This window comes from Neofelis nebulosa, chromosome 11, assembly GCF_028018385.1.
Source record: "Neofelis nebulosa isolate mNeoNeb1 chromosome 11, mNeoNeb1.pri, whole genome shotgun sequence".
Taxonomy (NCBI): domain Eukaryota; kingdom Metazoa; phylum Chordata; class Mammalia; order Carnivora; family Felidae; genus Neofelis; species Neofelis nebulosa.
This window is the reverse complement of record NC_080792.1, coordinates 44,249,749-44,264,194: the sequence shown is the minus strand read 5'-3', so window position 1 is coordinate 44,264,194 and position 14,446 is coordinate 44,249,749. Positions and strand designations below refer to the sequence as shown.

The 14,446-nt window shown below is 42.6% G+C and overlaps 1 protein-coding gene across 2 annotated transcripts in view; it reads right to left on the bottom strand.

The window, feature by feature from the left end:
- Positions 1-14,446, bottom strand: part of CDH2 (cadherin 2) — a 215,983-nt gene that overhangs the window by 187,477 nt on the left and 14,060 nt on the right. Inside the window, exons 1-2 of one of the 2 annotated variants that reach the window (XM_058692445.1) lie at positions 6,134-6,193; positions 227-338 (exon numbers count right to left, since the gene is read on the bottom strand). In XM_058692445.1, the coding sequence (XP_058548428.1) occupies positions 227-338; positions 6,134-6,178 (157 nt within the window). In that variant the 5' untranslated portion in view covers positions 6,179-6,193. Of the gene's footprint in view, positions 1-226; positions 339-6,133; positions 6,194-14,446 lie in introns of those variants that run through there. The other variant, XM_058692444.1, reaches the window with a different exon arrangement.

The following is a 14,446-nucleotide window of genomic DNA, read 5'->3' as shown; positions in this document are numbered from 1 at the left end:
GGAAGAATTCTGAAGTTTTCAAGAGATTAGGAGCCTTCCAATTATGTACATAAGAGATTCATAAGCTCTTCTGTAATCCTAAAATAAAGTCCCTACAGTCTCATTATAGTGATTGTGAAAAATTCATACTTGTTATACAGTAGAGATGATTTAGAGACTTTTTAATGGCTAATTTGTTTCAAGAGCATAGACACTGTATGTACAAATATATCTTTTAAGATAGTACCATTGAGAAGAGGCTGTCCTTCATGCACATCCTGGGATAAGACTGCACTGTAAACATCTTCAGGAAATCCAGTCTTGCATAATGCGATTTCACCAGAAGCCTCTACAGACGCCTGCAACACAAGAAAAAAATGTGTGCAATGATTGCTACCTCCTTCAACCGAGAAACATTCCACTTGGCATAAAGCCTCGATTTTTCAGCTATCTTGTACAAACAACCCCTTTGTTTCTGAACAGTTACAATTAGAATGTAGAGGGCAAAGGGTTAATCTTTTTGATAACTGGAGTAGAAGAAACAAATCCCACTTGTCCTGTCCAGTAAAATCGAAATAATACACATTCTAGGTTCTTCTAAAGACCGCACATTTCCATTAAAATGGTCATTGTGACTGAAGAATTATCAAGTGGACCAGGGGTAGGGGACAGCCAAATAGTTTTTAGGCTCCACAAATCACCACCGCCAACTTAACTTTTCAAGAAACATGTATATTCAAGTATATAGATTTTTATAATCCTCATCAAATTCCCAGGCTATGAAGTTTGTTTCAATATACTCTGATAATTAAAAAACAAAACTACCACATACTGCAGGATATAGAGTATTCTGCACCAAGGAAAAAAAACAACTAATCAAAAGTATATATTTCTCTACTTTGGCAAGGATACATTAAAAATGTAAATAAAGATTAATACAATTATGTTTCCTTTTTATACTTAAAAATTAGAAAGTCTCAGGGCACCTGAGTGGCTCAGTTGGTTAAGCATCTGACTCTTGGTTTCGTCTCAGGTCATGATCTCACAGTTCATGAGTTCGAGCCCCACATTGGGCTCTGTGTTGACAGTGCGGGATTCTCTCTCTCTCTGCTCCTCCCCCACTTGTGCTCTCTCTTTCTCTCAAAATAAATAAACTCTAAAAAATTTAAAAAAAATTAGAAAGTCTCTCTTGCCATCTTCCTCTCTGTTATCACATAACCTTTAACCACCCACACGACTAAAACTCAACCATACCAAGTTCTATCCACTTACCCCTTCAAGTTAGCTTCACTATGTCTTCCAGCCCTACTGACATCATCACGGCGCTCAATAGCACTTGTGCAGTGTCGACATTAATTATAGGAAACTTCACCCTGCAGTGATGGGGATCCAAATGCAGGAGGAGGAAGAGCCTACAGAAGCCGACAGAGGGAGGGACTGCAGTATCGGCAAGGCTAGCATTAGGAGCAATCTGCACTGGTGAGGAGAATCAGAAATCGGGAGGAAGGAGGAAGGGAAGCCCCAGAAAGAGAGAGACCTGAAAGCAGCTGTCAAAGCAATACAGCGTAGCCTCACCATGAAAGGACTACCGGGATTATGCATGAGAAGTTTTGCAAATACGAAAGCCATAAAAACCCACACTAATCTAATATTTAAACTGCTCTTTTCAGATCTGGGAAAATAAAGCAAAAAGTAAATTTGAACCTTGTTCAATATTGCACAGTATTTAATCGCAAAAAAGTATTAGGAGCCACAGTGAGATATTAGTTCAGACCCTTCAAATTAGCAGTTTCAGTTTGTCATGTGCAAGAAAGGACTGTATCAAGTCAAGGACCCAGAGCAGCCAACTCCCTCACACAGGTGTTAGTGGAAGCTGGCACAGACACCACAGAGCACAATTGGAAAACTCTAGTAGAGATGACTGTGGATACATCCTTGCCTACACGGTGAGTATATTCCTATGGAAACTTTCCTATGGGTGCTCCAGTCAATGTGTGCAGGAATGCTCACACGTTCACTGCAGCACGGTTGTAACAGCAGGACCTAAAGACTAACTAAACGTCCATCAAAATTCTCCCACTACCAAACAAACAAACAAACAAACAAACAAACAAAACATGCAACAGCATTAGAATGAAGAATTAGAGCTACATTTATCCCCAGGGTTACATCTCCAAACAAACAGTTTCTTTAACATCCATGGAAGACTGCAAGAGAAACTTAATTATAAATCAACCTAGGGATGACTATTATTTTTAGGTAAGTTCAGAAATCTATTTAAGCAACATTCTAAACTCAGACTGGAGACAGAGCACTCTGCAGCATGAATCTTGCAAAAAAAAAAAATGTTTAAAGCATGATTGATGACTCCATTTTTGGACATAAAGTTTAATATAAAGATAATGTGAAGTTATTGACATACATCAAGCAGGAATATAAAAACACACAATGTAGTGGTAACACCAAACTGAGGACAGCAGCTACCCCACCCAGGGGAGGGCGAGATAGGAAAGATGTCAGGAAGCGTCATACAAGTGGCTTTGATTTTATTTGTAATAATTCATTTCTTTCAAAAAGAATTTAAATCAAATAGAGCAAGATGTGGAAATATGCATAGGAACATGGGTGCAAATTATATTATCCCCTACTTATCCCGTATGTTCTATATATTTCATACTAAGAAAGAGAAAACATTAAAGACTAAGTGGAAGTCAGGAGTCAAGCTTCCAACACCCATCAGGTTAGGGACACTGGATGGTATTTTCATTCTTGCCTTCTGGAAATATCCAAGCGCTTGTACTGGACCTGGCAAAGGGCAGCACTCATTAAGTGAAAGCTTTTGCTTTGGGTTAACCAAAACAACTAAAGGGAACACTCCAGTTCACCATATAAAATGGACCAAGGTGTTGTAAATCTGTGCCTCACTGATGGGTTACAGGTAGGCCTGTTCACCTCCAGTCCAGGCTTCTGCAGAGGGAGGCCGTGGCAGGGCTCCAACGTAGGGTAGGTAGGAACAGAGCTCTGTAGGGGCAGCAGGACGGAGGCAGACAATGGGCGATGTGCAGTAAATAGGGGTCACATTCCAACATGGGCATTGGGGTGAGGGCAGTGGGCAGGTATATACACAAACACCCAGAGATCAATAAAGTCTAAAGACTAGAGGGAAACTGCAACCTTTTCTTTAGCTCCATTGCTAGTGTCTTGTTTTCTGGTGGATCTGCCCTAAGGTGGGAGAATAAGCGGCAACATGTTCCTCATCCAAACCCACAGGAATGGATTCTCAAGGTCGAATCAAGTCCGTCAGTAATTCTGGGAATGTTCACTTCTGAGTTTCCGTCTCCACCTTATTTCAGAGAAGGGAATTTCATTTCTGTCCTCAACATGTTATCCTTTGTCCAACCTCTTTGTTTAGTCTCATCTAGGAAAGGGGGCCTACCTGCAGAAGGAGGCTGTGAGAATCTCTGAAACCATGTTTGTAAGGCACATTTCTAACAGCTGACTACCAATATTCATACCCATGGGGGTCATATGTTACTTTATGAGACTTTCATATTCATCTTAAACAGCCACACTTTTCTAAATTCTTCTTCCCTAAGACAAAATGGATTCATAACATAACATTCTGTTATTCTAGAATGTGTTTTCTTAAAGACGGGCTCCAAGAATTATTAAACAGAAGGACACATTTTCAGTTGCTGCAACTGGGGAGGAGGGTGCGACTGGCTTTTAGGGGCTAAAGGCCAGGGATGCTGCTACTCATCACACAAAGCACAGGCCAGCCCCCACCGCAGAGAATGATCCAGCCCAAGACATCAATAGGGCCAAGAGTGAGACACGCTCTTCTTTAGCAACCCATGAAAAATGGGGGTCAATTTACCCTATAACACCCCCAGCAGTGGGAAGTTCACTGTCTTTTCAAACAGTCCACCAAACTCTCACTGGAACATCCAGTAAGAAAACTTTTCAGAAAACTGAAACAGTTCCTCTGTGGCTTTGCCTCACCATTAACAGATCACTCTGCCGGACCCATGAGGAGCCTCTAAAAGTTCAAAGACAGAAACTTTTCCCTGAAAACATTCTCTGTGGTGCACAGAGAAGCTTGCGAATCACATGCATTTTCCTACTATTTGAATAAGGTAGGGGTCAGCAAACATTCTTCTCTAAGGAGTCAGATGTAAACATTTGAGGCTTGACAAGCCTTGGTATCTCTGTCGAAACTCCTCAACTCTGCTGCTGCAATGCAAAAGCAGTAATAGACAATGGGAAATGAATGAACACAGCTCTATAAATTCAAATAAAACTTTATATATAGGCACGGAAATTTAATTTTCATTTCAGTTTCAAGTGTCAAAAATATTTTTCTTCTTTTGATTTTTTAAAAGCATTTGAAAATGTAAAAAACATTCTTCGCCATACAAAAATGGGCATCAGGGCTGTAGTCCGCAATCCCTGTAATAGTGTTATAGAACATTGCTATCTCACCTAATTCTCACAATAGCCCCTTGTGGGGGGTGAAGTTAACTTCATTTTAGAAGTGTGCAAATAGGTTCTCACTCAGAGGAGTGTTAAGATACTGAAGACCTCATATCCAGGAAGAGGAAGAAGTAAGATGCTAAGTAAGAAGTCTTTCCAAGTAGAACAAATGCAATACAATTCTTTCCAGAAACTTGTACTGAGTGTCCATTTGCCAATGGAAACAAGACACCCTCACTGCCTTTAAGAAGTTCAAGGCTTAACATGGGAGCAAAATAAAAAGTGACTGCAACAGAAAGTGGCGGCTGGGAGGTAGAGACATACGGAGAGCCCAGGGCAGGGGTCTGGGGGCCTCCCAAGCAGAACCCAGGAGTAGCCAGGCGGTGTGGGGGGCTGGGAAGCCATCCCAGACAGTCACTGTTGAGCTGGAACAAGGTGGCAAGAAACAGCATACTGCCTAGGGAATTACAATGAGTTCAGTGTCATTGGAGTCCAAGAAGCAAGGCAGGAAGTCAAAAGTTGAGGCTGGAGAGTTAGACAGGGTTAGGTCATAAATGGTTGGGGGCTTGGGGTTATCCTCTTGGCTATGAAGAGCCAGGGACAGATTTTAAGCACCGGCAGACTGCATTTGACAGAGAAGTCTCTGATGCTTTGTGGGAAAATGGGTGGGGGGATTGACAAGTGACAGCTGGAGTACAAGTCAGGACACAGACGAATGGGACAGGGCTGCAGGAATGAGGAAGAGGGAGATCGTATCAGTATGATATGAGTTAAAACTGATAGGCTTAGTGAGGCCTGGGATTCATGGTGGAAGAGAGGGAGAAAGGAAATGATGTCTTCCCCCACGTTTCCAACTGAGTGACTGTGAACTTGGGTGGCACAAACTAAGAAAGATAATCACCAAATTATAACACCAAGAACAAAGTGCTAAAGAAGCAGAAAGAATGGGATGATAAATCTGCCTGTAGAAATCAAAGAAGACTCCATAGCTGTAGTGACATTTAGGCTCTGTCTTTAAAGATGATTAAAAAATTTGCCAGGAGAAAGAGGAGGAAGTGGAAAAGGGCATTCCAGGCAAAAGGTGCCACAGAGACAAAGGCTTGTTGATTTATATTGAGCTTGTAGTCAACCCAAACAACCCTGATCTTTTTTACCGGAAAACGATTAAGTCATGGCTTCCAGTATCTTTGCAGCTGATTTTGGGCCCTAAGGGGCAGCAATTTACATTTAATCTTCCCAGATTTGATGGTGATAAATTAATAATTCCACCTAGATTTAGTCATCCCCCCCTCCAGCTCTCTGCATTTAGAAAGTCTGAGGCACCCCAAAGTCTTCATAAAGACACTACTCAGACACTAAAGACAAGGTGTGACACATGCCCAGACATCACCGTTCCCACCACCCCGGAGCGCTAAGCCAGGCCTCTTAAGAGGGGCTGTTAGCAGAGTGGTGTGGAGCACGGCCTCTCAAAGTGCTAGACTGCCCGAGACTGTCAGAGATGACACGGTTCCCCATCTAGACAATATGGACGATAAAGACAGCGCCCACTCATTGGGCAGGTGTGAGGTTTAAAACAGATCGTATGTGTAAAGCGCTTGTGAGAGTGTCTGGCACATGGTTATTTGATGCATTAGCTGGCAGTCACAGTATTAACACTTATGACAACACAAATCCAACTCACGGCATGTTTCTTACAGCTCCTGAGTTCCCAACCTTGCTCCAGCATAGCAAGTAATCTGGGACATTCTTCTAAAACGCAGATTCCTGGGTCCAAACCGTGACTCACTCACACAGAATTTCAAGACAAGTGATGGGTAAGGTGGTACACTTAAGAAGTACCAGTGCAGCAGGCGGTGGTCACACATCCGCCCCCATCTACCTCCTGAAACCTTTCCGGACTCCAGGCACAGCATACCTGTTTGCCCTAGCCTTCGAGCCTAATAACCTAGCAACAAGAAGCAATAAACAATTGTTTTTCCCGCTTTTAACAATTCTAGGCTGTTTCCTAGCTACCGTGTACATGTGAACATTGAAACTGGTTCCAGAGTTCTGCTCTAGGTCAGCCATGGGGCTCTCTATTCTTTTCTCTGAAAATGACACTTTCTTCATTTTGTGTTTTCCTTTGCATTTAATTGGGGCATTATTCCATCCCTGATCCTTTACTGATTTTCCTCCCCTCCACAATTCTTCAAAGATTCCAAGCAGGCAGCAAAAGTCCGCTTGGCCCGCGAGGATGAAATTCATGCTGGCCAGAGGAGCTGAACTCATTCAGAGCTGCCTTGCATTCTCACACAATCAGTTCACCTATCTTGAGTTTCAATTTCCTCTTACAAGTATGCGCTCTACTCTTCCCAGGCTGAAGATCGACCTCCTTGTCTAGAAAGGACAGAAGTGTAATAGGAGTTGAGGAGTACTGCTTGCCTCTTAGTATTAGTCTATCTGTTCCGGTCCTGAACTCACAATGACGTCACTTTTGGTCTCGTTGAAATTTTCCTGTAGTCTCAATACTGTGAGCTTTATAGCTCTAAGTCCACTACTCTTTCAGGTCGCTGTTATCGTGATTCTTTTTTATAGTCTTCCTCGGTCACTGGCTGCGCTTTCCAATTTCCTCCAAGTCACTCCTAAATCTGAGCTTTTAAATATTCCACTGAAGCCACAGTGGATGTTCAATCTCCTTGCCTCTCCATCTTCTTCTTGATCAAGATTATCTATGATTATTGGCTACAAATTTTACATCCAAGAGCAGCCCAAACCTAATAGAATCTTTATCTTTCCTTCCTGGCTCTGAAGACTGCCTAACTAAAGCCGAGGCTCTCTTGGTTATCAAATTTAATCAGCTGGATGTTTTCCCCCAAAGCATCAATCTCTTCATTTTTTTTCCCTTCCAGATACGCTATAGACAGGATCTGGTAACAATTTAAGTTCTGCGAAGTAGATTTTTACATGCAGTCAACGAAGCTGAAACCTCCTTTTACTTGGTTTTTCTCCCTTACTTTTTATGAGAATAAAGGCAGTAATCTGTGTAGTGGTTAAGACTCAGGGCTCTGGAGCAAACCTGCTTGGGTTTAAACCCCGTCTCCACTGCCTGTGTGAGTTTAACAAGCTATAGAAGTTCACCTGTACCCTGCCTTCCTCTATACTACCAGGATTACTACTACCATTACTAACACTGCTACTGCTACCACTGGAGTAGGGGATCAGCCTCGTGATTCAGCACAAAACAAGGGTTAGCTATTATTATGATATTGTTGTTTTCTTTGGTGGAGACTTTTATTTCTTTGCTACGTGAGCGCCTGAGAAATATTTTTCAAGCATTTTGTGAGGGACGAATTCTGAAAAAAAAACAAAACGAAGTGACAAATCAAAATTCATTCACAAATGTGTACAAGAGAAAACAAGTGGAACCCTCTTCCTGAGGTGTGATTTGTGGAGTGAGGGTGGGCAGTGTCGGGAACGGAAAGGGGGGGGGGAAACCACGGTAATACTTTTATTATGGGGCTAGGTCTTCCAAATGCTATAAGCAAAAATAAACAACTAGTGAAGACGTTTTTTAAGTGGTTGATGGGGTACATGGTAATAGAATAATGGACTGTTCAAGACCAATTCTGCATGCCTAATTTTTTATTTTTAATCCAATTTACCACCAGACAATTACATTTGCCAGATTCTCTACATTTCACAGGATTCCACCCATGATGTTGAGGCTACATTAAGAAGATTATTCAAGAGTTGCTGCCACTCTTTCAAGATTTTTCTGTGTCAGCCATGCCATTGATGACACTTTGAATTTCATATCCCTGGAAACATGCTTGAAATGTGCAGAAGTTTAACCCTGCACTTTGATGTTTTTGATTTGCCAGGTACTACGCTGGAGGGAGAGCCCAGCATTTTGAACTGGCCCTTTAACTCTTTAACTTCATGATACAATGCAGACCAGCTTGGATGCAAGGAATCCCCAACCAAGGCCACACAATGCCCCTCCATGACCCACCTAGTGATTTCCATCGTTGCCTCAGTTATATTATGAGGATGGGTCCTTGAATATCTCTAGCATCAGCACTTTTATTTTTTCTGACGTTCATTTCTTTTAATGGCAAATAGTCAAATTATAGTGTCAATGGTGGCCATGGAAGCTGACAACTCTACTGAAACTGAACTCACAGCCAGAGGACAGCACCACAGTACAACAGCTTGGTAGACAAAAATCTGAGTTTCACATTCAAAGTGTGGTGTAGAGTGTCAACTTCTCAGGAGTTGAACCTGCCAAAGCTTAGGACCACATACAAACACATATCAAGTCAAGTTCCCCAGAGATCTGTGCCATCTCCTATCTCAGCAGCCATGCTAGAAGAGGCTTCCTGGGCATCAAGGCTTCGTGCAGCAGAATCCCAGAACACAGATGAGTTTACCAGTAAGTGTCGTGGACTTAATGTAATGGGTAGCAACACTACATGTACTGATGGGCTTGGCTTGTGAAAGTGTAACACTATCGAGAGACAGTGGCTCAGGCAGTCCTACAATTAGACTGTCATTAAAAGTTCCACAAGTGCCTGAGGCAATTCAGTAGAGATGACCAATCCTGGCTTACATCGATTTTGCCCCATCAGCTCATTACACTCACCAGAGACTGCAATATGCTCATGTGCCATGTTCAAAATGTCATCAAACAGTGCATTACTTAGCATCAGACTGTGTTTATAATCAACTTAGGTATGTTAAATATACTGAGTATTGATGATTACTAATATTTATTGACTGCTTACCATGTTCCAGGATCTGCACTTCAGTGCTTCCCGTGCATTATATCTCAACAGTCTTCACAACAACCCTATGAGGAAGGTACTAGAATAGTGCCATTTTGCAAGCAAGGAAGCAAATTGAAATTGCCCTAGGTCACTTAACTAGTCAATTTAGGGATGGTATTCAAACCAGCACCGAATGGCTTTGGGGACCACCCTTACCCACTGCTGGATCAGGGACAGAAACATCAGAAAGTATCCACACACACTGACACAGAATACTTGACTGCCTAGGCACTGGAACTTGTCCTATATGAATTAAGACTGAGTGGATCTGCTACCATTATAATTGTTTTTTCCTAAAATGATTCTTAAATGATTGTGATAGGACAATCACAATAAAATAATACAAGACAATATTTGTCAATAAAATAATTCCAATGTTTCTGTACACTAGGGAAAAAAATTGGGAGAGGAAAAGACATCAGCTCAAACTTACGTAAACATGTGTTCTTTTAAGCTACCAAATCAAAGCCCCTCCACCTCCCTCCAACTCTTCTAAAAGTACACATGGAAAACTATCAGCAAATACATATCATGATTAGTATATTAATTTTCAGTAGGCGATGCTGATGAGGAAATAATTACAGTCTATAGTAATAGACTCTTTGTGCACTTCCTATATTCCAGAGTCTCTTATATTCAACTACAGTTAGGCCTGTTTCATAAAACCTGGAGCATGGTTTCATTTTTTTTTTTTAATAGTTTCACTTTTTAAAAATGGTTTCTAGTCTCCATAACTCTGAATTAATTTGAATAGCTGGCCATCGTGATGATTTATCTAACTCTGAGTCCTTGATAAGATAAACCCAACCCAATTATACCATCATTCTTGTGGGAAAATAACATTCACGGCACAGCTTCCAGAAATGTGCTGCACTGAGAAGAGGGCACTGTCAATAACATCAGAGTTCAAAGTCATTCCTGAACTCGTTCCCCCAGTAGCACCCTGTCCAGTGGTGTTCTAATAGGTGAAGCAATAAAGAACTAAGCCCACGAGCCCTGCATGCTAACTCAGAGGTTACAGAGCTAATATCATCAGTTCCAGACTCAACTCTGGGGCTGAAGACCAGCATTTTCTTCCACCCATGGTTATGGTGAGTGATTCAAGGCTGGCATTTGGACGGTTTCACCGTGTAACCTGTAGAGGGGGAATGCTTCCTCTCCTCCAGAACTTCTTTCCACGTGGAAGGAACTCTGCTAACTCTTAACACTCCCACCTCTTTCCGATACACCAGTTAGTCCTACCCTGGGTGGCAGTTCTCAAAGTGTGATCTGGGGAGCACTACAGGTCCCCAAGATCCTTCTAAGAGAGTGATCTGAAAAGGCAAAAACTCTTTTCATAATAAAATAACATTGTCTTTTCATTCTCAATCTCTCACAAGTGTAAAATGGAAATACTCCAGAGGCTAGGTGATGTGTGATACCTTAACAGAGTAAATGCAGAAGCAGATACAGGAATCCAACCGTCTTCTATTAAGCCAGACACTAAGGAGATTTACAAAAATAAAAAAGCACAATGCTACTCTTCCCACGAATTTCACTTTTCTGCTTTGGAAAATACAGCTATTTTTCATAATAATTGGTATTTATGTTACATATATAATGGGTTTAATATTTTTAAATGAATTAAATATCCAATTTTCTCAGTTTAATTTCTAATTTGTTAAACACCAACAGATATTACCCACATCGCCAAAGCTCATGGGGGCACTCAATAATTTTTAAGAGTGTGAAAGGATCCTAAGACCAAGAAGTTTGTGAACTACTACCCTAGAGAGAAGAAACTGAATTTATCTGAAGGCTGAATTCAAAGGAACAATCTGGGCAGCTGGTGCCCAGCCCTGCTCCCTAGTCCTCCCACTGGGGAGTCACAGGCCACAAAAAATAAGGGTGGTGATCTCATTTTCCATGCTGGGAGTTTGCAGATCCCCGGCAGCATGTGGGGGTAGGGAAGGGTATCCAGAACTGCCTACAACTCAGTGTGCACGACTGTGGAATTTTGGGGTTCCCCATTAGCAACCCACCAAAGCCACACCCTCCAGTGCAGCCCTTATCAGAACCCTGTGATATTTTCCTTTCCCAACAGTTGACTATGCTGGTTTATATTTCACTTGGTTTAGAACTGGGTTTAGGAGGAGAGGTCTTATTTATTGGGCCCCTTCAGAAACTTGCACTTGGTATACTATCTGGGGATCTTGGCAAATAATAAAAAAGGAATCCAACTTTGGGGAAGAAAATACTCATGGAGGGACTGGGTCTCCAGGCAGGGGAGAAAGGATGTTTTACTATGGCCCTGCATGTTTTTCAGCTTGATGGTTTGCAGCCTTGATTGTGCAGTGTGGCTGGTTTTTATAGTTGGGCAGGTAGCTTTTAACATCAAGAGGCTTTAATTCCTAAACCACAGGGTATTTTGATCTTGCTGTGTGACCACAACTTATGGTGGTTATTCTCCAGGAAAGTGGCTGTTTACAGAGGTAGGGCCTAGAGCCGGTGACAGTGGACCTCAGGAAAAGCTGTAGGCCAAGGATCTCAGAAAAGAGGCGGGACATGTGGTGGCCTTAGCCAGATGATGAACACTTTTGGGTGAGGGCCCCTGCAGCTTGGCCCTGGCAAAGGCCTGAGGCAGCTCAGAACTGCTGGAGGTGTCCAGGGGCCCCTGGCTAAAGATGCAGAGACAGCTGAGGCACAAAAAAGGGAGATTATTTCAACATCTACTGCCTAAAGACTACTGAGCAGAAAAATATTTGCTATTTTTAAGAGACACTGAATTCCAGAAGCCTATCAAGGCTCTCACTTGAAATTATTACTCTCAGGTCTAGAAGGCAGTGCTGGATTGGCCGACTCCACTTCTGGTCTGCAGTCAGACGCAAACGAAGGCGCAACTTGGATTCTCATAACTGGTCCACCGGCTCAAGGATCAGTTTCCACCAAGAGGTCCGGACTGGTCTTTACAAATGAAGGAGAATTCCTGCCTTGCAGATGGCCTTTCTGGCCAAAGCAACTCCACAGCAAGTGGCAAGAGACTGAAAACGTCTGCTCCCAAGACACTATGTCCCACAGCCACCTACCCGACAGAGCCCACACTGGTGACAGCACCAGGCTGTCAGTCTCAAGAGGCTCACAGGGAAAGGTAAAGTAGGAGGTTGAATGTGTTGGTTGTAAACCAAAACTCATCAGGGAGAGGTTCCCATTTGGAGGTTATATTAAGGACTTTGTACTTACCTGGGGAGAGGGGATCCACCCATGCATTCTGGGTTATCATCTTTGAGAAAGCTGGCATTTGAGAAACTGCTATGTGCAAGGTTCAGAAACATCCGATGGTGGCAATCCCTGTCTTCTTTGAGGTGCCTTTCTTTCTCATCCAGAATATTCAATAGCTTTAAGCATTCATTTCCCCTTTGAACTCTGTCTCTTTCCTTCAAAGGTCAAGGATTATAGACAAGAGGCTTAGCCTGATTTGCATTTGGGTAAGCCTGTGAACCAAAGAAGGTTTTCTCCACCCACTGTGAATCTTTCCCTCAGATACCCTGGGTTCTCTATTGTGGTCTTTGGGACACTTAGAGACAGGCCATGGGGTCATAACTGTGCCTGGGATGAATCTTCTAGGATCAAGATGGGTTTGCCTTCTAACTTTGTAGGCTATGCAATTACTGCTATGATCATCCCACATGCCTCATTAGGTTTAAGGACTCTTAAAAAAGTAAAGCTATTGATCTTCCAAGGCCTCATGAGGTTGGAAGTAAGACTGACCTGACAGAGGCCCATCTCCCTCTCCGTGGGCGATTGCCACACTTCCAGATGAGCACATGCTTGGTAGTTAAGAACATAAGTTCAACAGTTAGTCCAACTGTTAATGGAACCCTCACTCCCTACTTTCAAGTAGAGGGAGCTACACTAGCAATAGCACTCCTGACCTACATCTACCTCTCTGGCAGGTTCGTGTGAAACAACTGGGCATACAGAGTCCAGTACCTTCATTACGTCTTTTCTGTTGGGAGCCAGCCTGCCTACTCAGTGCAGATATAGTTATGCTGCAGGGGAACTTACAAGAGCAGGGTCCCCAGGTAGGAGGCTGGCCCTCACCCAGGACTGCTGAAGAGGGGAGGCAAGGGGGAAATTAATTCGAAGATCATACATATTTAATCCACATTCTCCACCCTTGTCTTTGTCAGCAATAAAGGTTGTATTTTGGCTTTCGATCTGCTGACTGTTTTACCTTAATAGTCCAGAACTTAGATGGATAAGAAGCACCAATTACTAGGTTTCTTCAAAGACACTCAAATTGCATACAAAGTCTCAATATTACTGAATACTCTCAAAGGCCAAGGCTGAAAGATCAAAACCAGGCCAGGCTTCATAACATCTTTATACCACCAGCAGAGTCACAAGCCCACCAGAATGTCTGAATGCTGAAGGTCTGAGAGCAGACAGCCAAGTCTCTTCAAGTGCTCGGGGTAACCCAGGTGCTGGGAACAGAAAGTCACATGTACCTCTGAATTACTCAGTGCCTACAATGCTGGGTCAGGAAAAACAGGGCAATTCACAGAACTGTCAACCATCCTTCAGCTACTTGCATGTCTTAAAATCACCACCAAGGGGCCATGTGACCAGTGACAGAAACTGCCTACTTCCATGGTAGACTACCCTAATTCTGGCTCAGTCTACTAAATTTTCCCATTCCTAAGGCCAAAGTTGCTCCCTGAAACTAAAATCCTTCAAGTCTTGATTCTAAAGTCCAAATTCTCTTCCAGGCTGCAACCTTCAAAATCTAGAATAGACAGGCTTATCTTGTTCCCGCTGCTCTATTCTTGCAGACTTCCAAGGAACTGGTTGTTACCAGCAGAGCAAAACACTGTTCAAGTCCTCAATGGCCACATCCTAGAGGTGTGCCTTTGAGTGAATGGGTTAAGCCAGGCTTCATTCAGACATTTGTAAAATGGATAGTGATGATAATGCCTTCCTATCTCAGGGAGCTGATGTGAGGATTACAGGAGACAATGCAGGTGAAGACCTTGGCTTGGCACATAGTAAGCACTTAGCAAATACTACATTTAATTACATTAGTCAGCTTTCAAGAAGGCTCACAATCCTCGACAACACAACACGTGAGCCATGACGGAAAATGTTAGGCAAAAAGAACAGGCACTAATAATAGACCAGGCTATAGACAAATTACAAAATTCATCTGAATC